The 12,688-nt window shown below is 60.0% G+C and overlaps 1 protein-coding gene across 1 annotated transcript; it reads right to left on the bottom strand.

The window, feature by feature from the left end:
- Positions 1-2,619: 2,619 nt before the first annotated feature.
- On the bottom strand, positions 2,620-10,659 carry LOC308186659 (adenylate cyclase type 10-like; the record flags this gene model as incomplete). Its single annotated transcript, XM_080608779.1, is given in 14 exon segments — positions 2,620-2,859; positions 3,033-3,140; positions 3,511-3,733; positions 3,982-4,033; positions 4,252-4,590; positions 4,735-4,989; positions 5,585-5,716; positions 6,358-6,494; positions 7,163-7,290; positions 7,293-7,454; positions 7,908-7,994; positions 8,323-8,515; positions 9,427-9,616; positions 10,503-10,659. Coding segments are annotated over 14 exon segments (2,349 nt in total). The 3' UTR covers positions 2,620-2,673.
- Positions 10,660-12,688: the final 2,029 nt, after the last annotated feature.

Here is a 12,688-nt window from a genome sequence, read left to right as displayed (position 1 = left end):
CCAGCCCCAGGGTGGAGCATCTGCAACCCACTGCCTTGCCCTTCCTGCGTCCTGAGCCATTTTGCACTGCCTGCACGCTCGGCCTTACCTACCACAGCTCACTGCAGAGTGGGAGCCAGGAGCGTGTCTCCCTATCAGCCACACCGACCCCTTGCTCACTGTGAGCTCGGAAGAGCCTGGACTGAGGTCCTCACTTGTTCTGTCTCACCAGGAGTCCAGCTGCGTGAGAGAGCTCTCCATCCTTCTCTGCAAGGACGCCATGGAGGTGGCAGAGGGCACCCATGAAACGGAGATGAAGAAGCAAGTGCAGAGCACCCTCCTCCCCCTCTTCTTCCACCTGCATGACCAGAACCAGTGTGTGGCTCAGGTGGGGATTTCTAAGCTGAGCGGTCGCTTGAGGGGGCAACACCCCTCAGGAGGGCCTGCGCATCAGGGGCACGGGCTGTTAGCAAGGCTCCCTCTGAACGTGCCTCACCCTGGGGCCGAAGCTCCTGAATCCAGAAGAAAGGTGCGGAGCCCCTCCGTGCGTGCACCAGGCCCACCACAGCCGTTTTGCCCTTGCTGCGCCTCCACCCACACAAAGGGCCAGAGCGGAGGGGCCTCTCCCTGCCCCACATCCAGCCCCACACGCCGCCCTCCACAGAACAGCCCGCTGGGAGGCTTCCTGCAGCCCTAGAGCTGTCAGGGGCCGAGAAGGTGGGCACGGGCGTTTTCCAGGCCCGCCCTGCCTGCTCCCAGCAGTGCTCAGCAGTGGTGCGTAGCCACGGATACCTAGGCACTAGAGTTTTCACGGGCATCCCAGCTGTGCGTGCAGGTGTCTGAGGCCAGTGGTGTGGCGCCCAACAGTTGTCGACCCCATGTTACGCACAGGGACCCGCCAGATGTCTAGGCTGAATGCTCCCTTGCTCTCTTGGGCATGAGCACCCTGGAGCTGCCAGCGTGCTCACTGCAGAAACCCTGGCCCGCACAGTGCCCTGGGCCACGCAGAGGGGTGCAGCCCCTGCCAGGGCTTGCAGGAGCCAGCACGGCCTCCAGCCCCACCAGCCTGGGAAGGGAGCTGCAGACAGGACTACAGCTCCCAGCATGCCTCGGGACGGAGCAGCCCACCTGACCCCGCGGGGACTCCGGAACGCCCCCCCGTGCCGTTCCTCTCCTCTCCCTGTGCCTGTGCCTCTCCCTCTTCCCAAACCGTTTTCCCGGAAACCCACAAAGGGAAACGGCAGAAAAACGCACCCCACGCCGTCTCGGGGAGGAAATACCTGCCCTGAGCAAGGCTGGAGGGGAGGCACCTGCCCGATGGCAAACTGGGAGCGGAGAAGAAGGCGAGGGGACACCCAGTGGGGCGGGGAGGGGGGGAAGGCTGAGCTGCCCGGGCACCAGCCCAGCGGTCGCAACAGCGCTGGGGGTTCTGTGCCCCCCAGTGGGGGTGGGACGGGCCTCTGTGGGCACAGAGCAGCCTGGCCCGTGGCTCCCCGCCCCGGTCTTGAGGCCAATGCTGGCACGGTGGCAGCAGCGCTCTGCCTGCCCTGCAGACCGGTGCCAGCCCCTGGCAGCTGCCCGTGTCCCACCCTGACCATGCCGTCTCCCTCCAGGTGCCCACACGGGCCCCAAGGGAGCCTTCAGACCGCCTCCCCGGCAATGCAGCTTGTGCTGACGGGCCTTCTTCAGTGCCCCGCATCTCTCGCTGTGGGAGCGAGCTCTCCCTTTCTGAGAAGAACTTTCTTCTTATTTCCAACCTGAACCTCCCCTGGCGAGCCCCGACAACCACCACCGTAAGACAACAGATGTTTTATTAAGACACACTAAGAAGAGGAGGGACGCAAAGGCAGTTGGCGGAGAGGGAGTCTTCTTCCTGAGAGGAGTCCATTCTCCCGTCCCTGTTGGCTTTCATGAGAGCTGCCAGGCGGGAGAACCTCCGTCCTCCTGATGTGCCCTCCAGGCTGTAGAGGTGCCCCAGTAAGGAGAGGCAGCGGGTCTGCTGAAGCATCCAGGCGAGCTTCTTCCTCCTGGCACACAAGAGAAACTGCTGAGCCCAGAGGCATGGCTGTAGAGCACCAAGTCAGGCTGGGCAGGGGAAAGTGGGGTGGCGGCTGAGACACGTCCGCCTCCTCAGAGGAAGGGAGCTGGTGCTGGAAGGGCTGCCGGCATGGAAGTGCGCAAATGAAGAAGTGCTGCCAGGGGCAGCCGACCGCTACAGAGGGTGTGCTGGCACTACGGGACTGGGGGGGGGGGGAAGTGATGCCAGGCACCAGCAGGAGAAGGACTATCGCAACTCTGCGCCTCCTCATCATCACGCTCCCCGCCCCGCACGCACACCTTAACCCAACCCCATCCCGTCCCTGGAGGTCACTCCAGACTGCCTTCCTTCCCTTGTTAAGCCCGTCCTCCCTGTTCACATCTCTCTGTTCCCAGGCACCCCTGGCCTCATCCGAAACGTGCCAGCAGGTGCATCCCTCGGCACAAGCTGCTTTCTACCCAAAGGCCCAGGGACCGCACAGGGGGGCAGCGTGAGGCTGCACTGCCCGCTGTTTGACTCACACGTCGTGCCTTAATGCCTCGGTCCTGCTAACGAGCTATGGGACAGCGTAGGTATGGCCTGAAGTCCAGGCAGGCCTGGGCCTGAATGCCTGGCACCAGAATACTCTTCCTTTCCCATGTGCTCCCTTCTGCTGCTTACCGAGCCTCTGGCGGAAGGGAGGGTGTTCTTCTGTTTGGGGCACAAAGAGCACCCTGAAACCTTTCCCACAGAGACTTGACAAAGGCTCCGGCACGCGTCTGAGGGAATTGCTTTTTCAGAAGGCTCAGCGCCCGCCTGGTCGTTTTCTTGGCCAGCCTCACGCATCCTAGATTACAGCAGACCTGCACAGGAAGAGGGAGACGGGCAGACACGGACCGCTTTCCCAAGCCTCTCCTCCTGCAGAGGCTGCAGAAATGTACCAGGGGCTGCCTATAGCAGGGACGCCCCCTGCAAGAAGGGAAAGCATCCGGCTCCATCCTCCAGGACACCCCTCTGCGTCACCCTGCCGCTTTACCTCCCCTTTGAGGCTGAAGAAGGTCGCCTCCTCAAAGCAGTCTAACGCAGTTGCTGTCTTCTCCATGGAGTTCCTCAGGGCCTCCGCTTCGTTCAGCTTCATAAGGGCCTTTGAGCAAGCACACAGGCAGCAGGTGAGCATCGGTGCAGAGCCCCTGGCCAGCTCCGTCCTTCCCTCTTGCCTCCTGTGGCACCTGCCTTAGGAGGGCCCGCATCTCCCCACGCGATCCCTGCCCTAGCACAGTGCCCCGTGGGCTCGGAGCTCAGGCACCAAGGGAGCCTTCAGACCACCTCCCAGGTAATGCAGCTTGTGCTGACGGGCCTGCTTGAGTGCCCCGTGTCTCTTGCTGCGGGAGAGGCAAAGCGCAGGAAACAGTCCGGCTCTGCCCCCGCTGTTTCTTTTGGGAGGCCCCTTAGCCGGCGTGTCCTGTTGCAGTGGACTCCAGGTGCGGTGCGTGCTGGCAAGCAGGGCCACTCACCATGTAGCTGTTGGAGACGTGCAGGTAGGCAGCCGCACACTCCAGCAGGTAATAGAAGGCTCGGGGAGCGTTGCCTATGGCCACATAGTGGCGAGCCAAAGGCACAAGCACTGATTCGATGATGGCTTCGCATTTGCAGGAACACTCGCCACCGTCCTTCTCTTCGGTCCTGCTGGGCTGCGCAGTTGTCCACTCGCCCGCTGGTGGAAACCGCTCTGACGCTCTGGTCAGCGGCAGGATGCCAGGAAAAGAAGAGAGCAAAGAGCGGATGAGCATCACCTGAGATGACCCTGCTCTCCCTACAGGTAGCAACAAAAGCCCAGTTTCCTGCTGTCTCATCCCAGCTCCCACCCCACAGCCAGCCTCCTCGTCCCAGAGCTGGAGTCCCAGCCAGCAGCCAAACGGCAGAGCTCCATCTGTCTGCTCTGGAGCTCACTGGTTTCCACAATCATCAGAACCTTGTCTCCTCACCTCAACTCCTCCTCCGAGAAAGCCTGCTGCTGCTGCAGGGCATTTGCACTACCTGGGAAGAAGAGAGAGCGTGTCAAGGACCTCCCCACGTAGCCCGGGCTAAGAGCTGCGGGCTTGCAAGGCTCCTGCCGAGCAGACCCAGGGCACAAGAGCTGCGGTGATCATCCTCGTCCCCTGGCTCATCCCTGGCAAGCTGGGGCCCACCAGGTCCCCAGCACATGGGCCTGGGCTTCCAGAGGGAGGGGGCTCCGCAGCACGCACACAGCCTACCCTCAGGGGTGTGACTCCTGTCCTTCTTCAGCTGTTCTCCAGCGAGCACCAAGGCCTCCCAGCTGTGCCAGTCATCCTCGTCCGCAGAGCCCTGGCAGTTTTCCCCATCCTGGGGACTGGGGACGGCAAAGCGGTGGAAGGCCACAAAGTCCCCTCCGTGGCAGCTCCGGCATTTGTGCGCGTGCTTCTCCAGGAACGCAGCACACTTGCGCTGCGCGTTGGCCCTCTGTCTCTCGGGCCACAGCTCGTAGGCTGCCTCCCGCAGCAGCGGGGCACAGAAGGCCAGGACGCCAGCCCGCCACTCTGTGGTCTCCTCGCTCATAGACGGCCTCTCCGCCCCTGCAAGGCAATGGATCGTGGCCTCAGACAGAGTGGTAGAGGCATTCTCAACAGCCGCTGGGAATTTCCCTCTGCGCAAAGCTGGTGGAGGAAGGCCCCTTTCAGCTACAGCGCTCCTGGGTCTACGTTACTGCCACCACTTACCGCTCCCTGCCTGCTGAGAGGTGGACGGCTCCTCTCTAGCATCTTGGACGTCTCTGGGCACCCCTGTGTCCTTCAGCCACTTAATGATGTTGTCGCTCACCAGCACGTCCAACAAGTAATTCATCTGCTGCCTGATGCAGGTGGGCAGGATGTGAGCCAGCAGCTGGGTGGTAAACACCGGCCCTGTGATGGCCGCAAACTTCAAAGCCATCTGCTTCTTCAGCGTGATCCGGTCCAGCTCAGCCAGCGCAATCTCTGTCAAGAAGAAGCAAAACATCTCTCTCTTTTGTGTCCCAGAGCCTGAGCTTGGAGAGGCTGGACAGTTCCACCATCGGAAACAGGGTAGACTTTGGCCTCTCTTCCTCAAGATGGCACCTGCTGGGCAATCGCAGCCCAGGGGAATGTCTTCAGGATGGCTCCACTCCTCCGGCAACCACAGGCCACAAGGCCCAGGGATAAGAGAGACCCAGACAAGCGCTCCTCCACCAAGGATGGGGAGGGCACGATCCTGCGGGTACATGCGACCCGCGATGCGACCTAGCAGAGCTGAACTAGGCTGACGCCCAGCAGTGCACACAGAGAACAGAGAGCGCTTTCACCACCTCAGAGCTGGACTTGGAGCTCCCCGCAACTGCTGTGCGCCTCACAGGTAGGCTCACAGCTGGTCCACAGCCCGGAGGGGGACATCTGTGCCCTTAAGCACAGAGCTCTTTCTGCTCAGACCGGAGTCGCTTTCCTGGCACGGACCCCCCGGCTGAGCGGGTGACTCCACAGCATGCCGATGCCCAGCCCCTCTCTCATGTGCACCCCAGGAAAGGACCCCAGCACAGCCGCGAACCCAGCCCCTCACCTTTCAAGGTGGCCGGCAGCACGGTGGTCTCCAGGCTGACGTCTGGTCTGATGGTGCAGACCCTGCCGCTGTTATTCCCAGCACTGGAGCTTGAGGTGGCTGAGACGAGGTGTGAAGTCTCGACTGCAGAAGCTGGGGAGAGAGAGAGAGGGAGCGCATGAACAAGGTGGGGCAAGTCCAACCTGTCACGGTCGGGTGCGCTTCATGGCCCGCACCGAATGCGGTCAGTGAGCGGGGCAAACCGGTTTCCACTGCAGTGTTTTTGTTTGCATCGCCCTTGCAACTCTTTTTCCGCCTTCACACCAGCTGCCCAGCTGTACTGAATGAACGTCCCGCGACAGAACGCAGTAGTTGCTGCCTTTGACCGCGCTACCTCCCACAGCCAGGGAAATTGCCGGTGATAATCCAAAAAGCAAAGCCCATGCAGGCTGTCCCCAGGGCAACAGCACTCTGCTTGGCATTGCTCTTGCAATTAGTGCTCTTGCATTACTGCCAAGCTCCTCAGTTCCCAGCGCCTTTGCGGGCATTTATGGTTTTGGATTACAGTTTCCCAGGTCTGTCCCTCTCCTGCAGAAGGGCTTTCTTCTCAAGGGAGCTGGTGGCTTGCCAAGGTGACAGCAAGGTGTGCGGGAGCCCACGCCTCAGCCAGATCAAGTTCTGTCCTGCTGCCAGATCGGACTCTGCCCAGACTCACTGGAGAGCCACAGGACACGGTCGTGCGGGGGGGAGGGAGGTGCAACAGCATCTCGCCAGTGCGCAACAAGAGTGCTTACCGATCAAGCCCTCCCAGTCGTCCTCTGCTTTTTTGTCCTGCCTCCCAGTGCGGAACAAGCGCATGTTGTTGCAACGCAGGCAGCGCAGCAGTTCCTCGCAGTAATATGGGATGCCAGAGCTTCTTTGGATCAGGAACCTGGGCAGGAGCAGAGCCAGCAGTGACCAACACCAGGGAAGTACGGTGCGACACAGTTCTGATGGGCGGGCGGCGAGTCACTCAGCCTCACAGGGTAACCAGCCTCTTCGTCACAGCTACGGCGCACTTCAGAAGGGGGCGGTCCTCCCACTGGCTTGGGCGTTTGGGACCCCCTGACCCTACACCGTTTGCTGGAGTCCGTGGGGAAATGGTCGTGGACAATGTCCAAAGCACAACGCAGCAAGCCTGACCTTCCCTGTCCTCAGGAGCCCAGATCTGCTCTGGCAGCTGGCTGGACCCCTGCTCCTGGGAATCCCTCCTGCAGCCTGGCCACATAGGTCAAAGCCTTTTGCACGCCTCAGCCACGCTAAGGCTTGGGCACCCACCTCCCTCTGCTCTCCTCTCTCCTCTTCTCTCCCCTTTCCTCCCTGCCTTGCCCTCCCTCCTCTGCAACAGCAAAGGGCTGTCACTGCCCGCGTGCTGCATCTTGGGAGCTGCCTATTCTTAGCTCCCGCCTGCTGTGGTGAGTCTTAAGGAGAAACCCAGGTCCTTGCTGGAGTCAAGGATGCTGCCAGAAGGCCCCGTGCTTCCTTTCCTGCGGGGCGACTTCCTTCCGTGGGCGGCGTAGGTCCAGCCCCTCCGGAAGAACTCCCTGGCCTGCAACATACCTTGCTAGATCCCTGGGGATGCTGACCACTCCAAGGTCCTGGCAGGCTTTCTGCACCACAGCTGCAGGTTTCAGCTCTTCCAGATGAAGACAGCTGATTCTCTGGGACATTGTGCTCACAGACATTGTGCTGCAGCTTTGAAAAAGCTCTCCGTTCTCTCGTGGCCAGGAGCTAAGCTCATGACCATGAAGAGCGTGACGCTTTGGAGCACGGGCCACATGATAATCCAGGAGGCAGTGTCGATGAAGTGGGCGTTGTCGATGACAAATATGCCGAATTCTCCTCCAAGGGTCTGAAAAAAGCAGACGGTTCTGTGTGGGGTCTGGTGGATTCTCAAGCGTCTTCTAGGGGAGGAAATGTAGCCCCTCTCTCCGGAGACGGAGAATACTCAGAAGTCTCTCCCCAGCCGCTTCCCTCTTCAGAAGCTTACTGGCTGTTCATTTCTGCGAGACTTTAAGGTCTCCTCAAGCACCACTTGCCCTTCTGAAGGAGGGAACTTGGGCAAAGGAACGCAGAAGGCGTCAATCCTCCTCCAGGGCACATACCCTCCAACTTAACAGGAGGCGAGCTACTAGGCATATGGGGAGGGCTCGAGAGGGGCTTCTGGGAGGAGGGGCTCCTGGGCCCTGAAGGGCGATGACCCTGGCACATCGTCCTGCTGCCCACTCAGGCCGCTCTGATGTGGAGCCTGCAGCGGGCAGGGTTGTTTTCTTTCTCTGACCCAGGTGGAAGGAGGAACACTCACCTTCTGTAGCACTTGCATACAAGTCAGGTGCAACTCCCTTTTCCTTGGAGTGTCATGCATCTTGCGAATCTTGTCCGGGACGGCAAACTGGACGGGAAAGCAGAGTCAGAAAGAAACATCATCCTGGGACCAGGCATGCCTATCCACCAAGCTCGACGGCAGAACAAAGCGCCTCTGCTTTTGCATGAGGTCAACACGAGCCTCTCTTCACTGGCCTTTCCAGGGTGCTGACCAAGACACCTGGCTCATGCGCAGGACATGAAGTCACCACAGACAGGGAGCCTCCCCGGACCCAGGAATCAGAACGCGGTGCTATGAGCCCCGCGGCTCCCAGCCCGGAGTTAAGCCTGCCCAGCGGAACACCCAGACAACAACCAGACTACCTCAGGAGGCAGTCTCACCCTCTCGCTCCCACCTTGACGAGGAGAATGTCATTGAGGAGGCAATATCTGCTCTCTTCTATCGCCCCTTGGAGCTTGGCCTGCAGGGTGCGCTGCCTGTCCTCGCACGTTTCACCCGCCTGCAGGCCCAGAGCCCTGGCCACCAGCATACGGATGGCAGAGAAGGGCTGCCTCACGTTGGCCTCGGTCAGTTCCACGGTGACAACCCTGCGGTGCAAAAGCAAAAGGCACCTGAGCTGCAGAAAAGGCCCCCAGTAGCCCACGCCTGCCAAGACAGGAGAGCTAGAGATTCACGCCGCCTGGTTCTTACTGCAAAGGAACGCAGGGTGCGCAGTCCCGGGGGTGGGGGAGGAGGGCCAGGCACAGGGCAGAGGCATCGCAGTCTTCCACGAACGTCAGGGGAGTCCCTCGCCAGAGGCCAAAACCAAAGAAAACCCAGATGGGGCAAAGAAGCCGGGGTGTGCTGTAGGCTAGTAGACTGCTTTGCCACCCTGGACAAGCAAAAGAAGCCTCTTGGAAAGGAGGACCTGTGTCACTTAGTGGCTCAGGACACCAAGCATCTGGCACCTTTGGCTCAAGTCTTTTGATAGTTTTCAAGAGACAGCAACGTTAACATTCAAAAGGTCCTCCAACCATGGCCCAGAGGGACACCTGAGAACTGAGCAGGCAGACAGGAGGAAGAGTGGCCCAGTGGCCCACCTTTCCCCAGGGCGACATGACTGACCCAAAGCTTCCTGCGCAGAAGGAGCTGGGAAAAAATTCCTCCTTGCGTCAGAATGACCTCTGCCGTAGCCTTGCACGTAGTGGAGCAAGCACAGCGCAGGGAGCCCAGCGGAAAGCCGCTTGGACAAAGCCTGCACGGCTAGCGTGCGTCTCCAAAGCCAGGACAACCTTCCCCACCCCACTGGCATCACTCCCGGCTCTCTTAGCAGCAGGAGACAGAAAGGCAGAGAGGTACAAAGCAGACCCGTGCCAGGCCTTTGGATCTTCCTGGCCACGGGGAAGGGATGTCTGTGGGAGACCAGGCTGGTCTCTTGCTGCACAGCTCCTCTTTGCCGGCCAAGGTTGCACCCTTGGGGTCCCTGTGCCCCCATCCAGATGGCTCGGAAGACACTCACCACTTCTCGGCGATTCCCACATATTGATAGATATGGCCGGGATTGGTAACGCCTTTCAGCTTTGTCTCCGGCAACTCCTTGAAGAAGCAACCGGGCAGGCGAGAGGCTGCGGAGGTGGCTTCATCACAGGACACCAGCCTAGGGTAGTGCACCATCAAGCGTGCAGCCAAGTTCACCTTATGGCCAATCACTGCCACAGAGAGAGAACACGTTGACATGGTTAGGAAAGCGGCCTTGCCCCACCCTTCAAGGCCAAGGGCTACTTCCCCTTGTTGTCCATAGGTGCATGCCCAGTGGACTGCACCAATAAGCACACAGAGCTGAAATCCACACGAAGGTCTTTTAATTAAATAACTAATTATATAACTCTGCAGAGTCAGGTGCTTGGCGATCTTTTGCAAAGCCAGCACACTTCAGACTTGAATCACCGTTATTTATACACAGCAAACTTGTGAAAGCTATCTCTTTGGCTACTTTTGATTGGCTATTACAGCTCACCTAACTTATGTCTACGGAGTTTGCACATTACAGAGGAAGAGCGGGGGAGGAGGGGACACCAAATCCCACATCAGCATACATTAGCATTTTGATGGGTATGTTTTTTAATACGTTTATGACCCTTAATGAGCAAAAGGTTACTATAGATCAGTCTGGAGCTGTTGTTCTCCTTCTTGTTTTTACCTTTTATCCCATATCTTCCTTGCTTCTGCTAGCTCAAGGCTGCCTGTCTCTCTGCTCCCTTATTTTCTCAGCTAAAAGACTATACGAGCTATAGAAAAGACTACACAAGCTGCGGGCCTCCCTATATTCCTCAAGGTTTCCTTGTGTTTTTTTTTTCCCCAGCTTTGGGACTACACCCTCAGGCACAGGTCAACCCAGCAGCAGGGCAAGCGGACCCAGCGGGAACCACAAGTCTCTGAGCCCATTCTCCCACCTCAGGTGGAGACCGGTGCCATCTGGGCCGCCACCGGCAGCCTGTGGCATATGTGCTTGCCCCAGCCTGCCCGTCTCTTCATGACTGACATCCTTAAGCGCACCCACGCCAGCCTCCCACTCTTCAGACTAAGGTGCGGTACCTGTATGTTCGGCCCTCTCAGGGTGGCCACAGAGGCCGCAGAACACCGTCCCGCTGGTGACCCCGACGGACACTGCCCCGGCACACGGGGAGAGAAGCGCAAAGTCAGTGGCGCCCCAGGCGCAGACCTGCTCGCCCCGCTCCGCCCCTTCCCACATCTCCCCTTGGCGCCAGCCAGGGCCACCTGCTGTCCCACAGCCAGTGCGTGTCTTGGGGACTTGGAGAGCTCGGGGCGCAACACACCCCGCTCACAAGGGACACGGGGAGGGCGCACGCAAGATGGCTTGGACCCTTCCCCTGAGGCACGATGGCTGCGACCTGCAGCAGGCCACAGCCCCTCTCATTAGTGGAGGAAAGCAGGTGCTGCCCACAGAGCACCTACAATGCCAGCGGCTTGAGATCACGGGGCTGGGCCCGAGCCCTGTTCCTGGCCCTGTTGCCCAGAGGGGCCTGCCTCTGGCACCAAGGAGCCTCGTGCCCTGGTGAGGGCTCGCTCCAGCACCACGACTGGCAGGCTCTGCTTGGAGGGCCTGCGCCTGGCTGCCCTGAGCTAAGCCCAGGGGCCGCCTGCTGCCTCTCAGGGTGCTGCCTCAATCCTGCCAGGGACAAAGGAGGCCAAGCCAGGAGGCCACGTCTCTTGCTGGTCAGCCCCCTTGCGCTGTCCCAGGCAGCACGCACGCCCTGCAACGCTGCCACACACTCACTCAAGTTTCCTCAGCGACGCGGAGCACATGCTGACGATCTGAAGAGCGCTTTCCAAGGCATGGATGCTCTCGTGCTGCAGCTTTGCTCCAGACAGTCCCAACACACAGAGGAACGTGCAGCCCTGCAGAGGACGGATGCAACACATCTGGTTACAGTGCCCATGGCCAGCAGCTAATGTCGTTCCGCTGCAGTCGCCAGGGAGACCAGCACAGCTGCAGGTCAACACAAAGCCACAGAGGACTGATCCCACCGGCAAGGCAGAGCTGCTTCTCAGTCCCTCTCCACTAAACAGACAAGGGCCACCCTCTGGGGGTGGGGTTGCTCCCCCACGCTCACCTTATCAAACAGGAGGCTTTTGTTGTTTTCGCCCTTGTGAGGACTGAGGATTGCTGAAATGATCCTGTTGGCGTTAGAGAGGCCCCTCCTAAGATCCAGTAAGTTGGCCTCTGCAGAAAACTGCAGCTGGACAAAGAGGCTGGTGACTGGCCGTAGCTCAGACCACAGGTGCAGCGGCACATCCTCATCCATCTGGAAGGGAAGAGCACGACAGCTTTGCCAGCCTGTTCTCCTGGGGGTTCCTCTGGGCCCGTGCCATACACCAAGGGAGAGCAGGCGTGCTCGCAATACCAGGTACTACTGGAGGAAGGGTAAGTCCTCTGCTCGGTGCCAATCGCAGGCCAGCCCGCGGCAGGCAGGTCATAGCACAGTCATAGCACAAACGACAAAGGAGGGGAATGTTCCAGCAACACCCCATCTTGTGACAAGTACGGCCGCGAGGGGCGACCCTCTGGCACGTCCCAGGGACTTGAGCAGACTCGCCCGCTTGTCCTCGCCTCGTGCCCACAGCACGTCCAGAACAAGAGTCGTGGAAAAGGCAGAGGGAAGGCCACCTCCCGCCACCCGCGCCTCTTTGAGGAGCAGCACAAAACGGGCAGTTTCCTGGCACATGCAGCACCACTAGCCCTGGCGTCAGTTCCCCTGGGTTCCCGCCTCAGGCTGCTTTTCCTTTCGTTTGTCTGTTTTCACGAGAGCTCCACCCCTGCAATGCACACCTTCTTCTGCCCTCCCAAAATGCAGCCTCCAGCAGCGGTGGCCTTACCTTCCTGAGAGCGGCTGCCGGTATGTGCTTCTTCAGCCTTGCTGCCACTTTTCGATCACTGGACATGATAAGAGCTGGCCTTCGTTGCCCTAAGGGAAGCAAACGCAGGCCTTCACTGGCAGGACGGGACTAGAAGGGGGCTGAAAGACGGGGCTGGCGCTGGGCAAAGCAGAGCAGAGATTCTTTGGTGTTTCCTCCTGCTCCCCTCTGCAGCTGCTCGGCCGGAGCCGTCCCCTGGCAGGAGGGGGCGGCAGCGACAGCCTCAGCTGAAGCACAGGAGGGCCAAAGGCACGAACGTCGACTGAAAGGTGGAAGAGGGCAGAGGGAGTTCCTCCCTGGAACTCTGAAGCAGGCAGGCCCCACTTTTCCCGCCAGTCCCAGAA

The sequence above is a fragment of the Anser brachyrhynchus genome (assembly GCF_964034855.1).
Source record: "Anser brachyrhynchus genome assembly, contig: SCAFFOLD_120, whole genome shotgun sequence".
Taxonomy (NCBI): domain Eukaryota; kingdom Metazoa; phylum Chordata; class Aves; order Anseriformes; family Anatidae; genus Anser; species Anser brachyrhynchus.
Note: the sequence above shows the minus strand (reverse complement) of the source record. Positions and strands in the feature narration are given on the sequence as shown.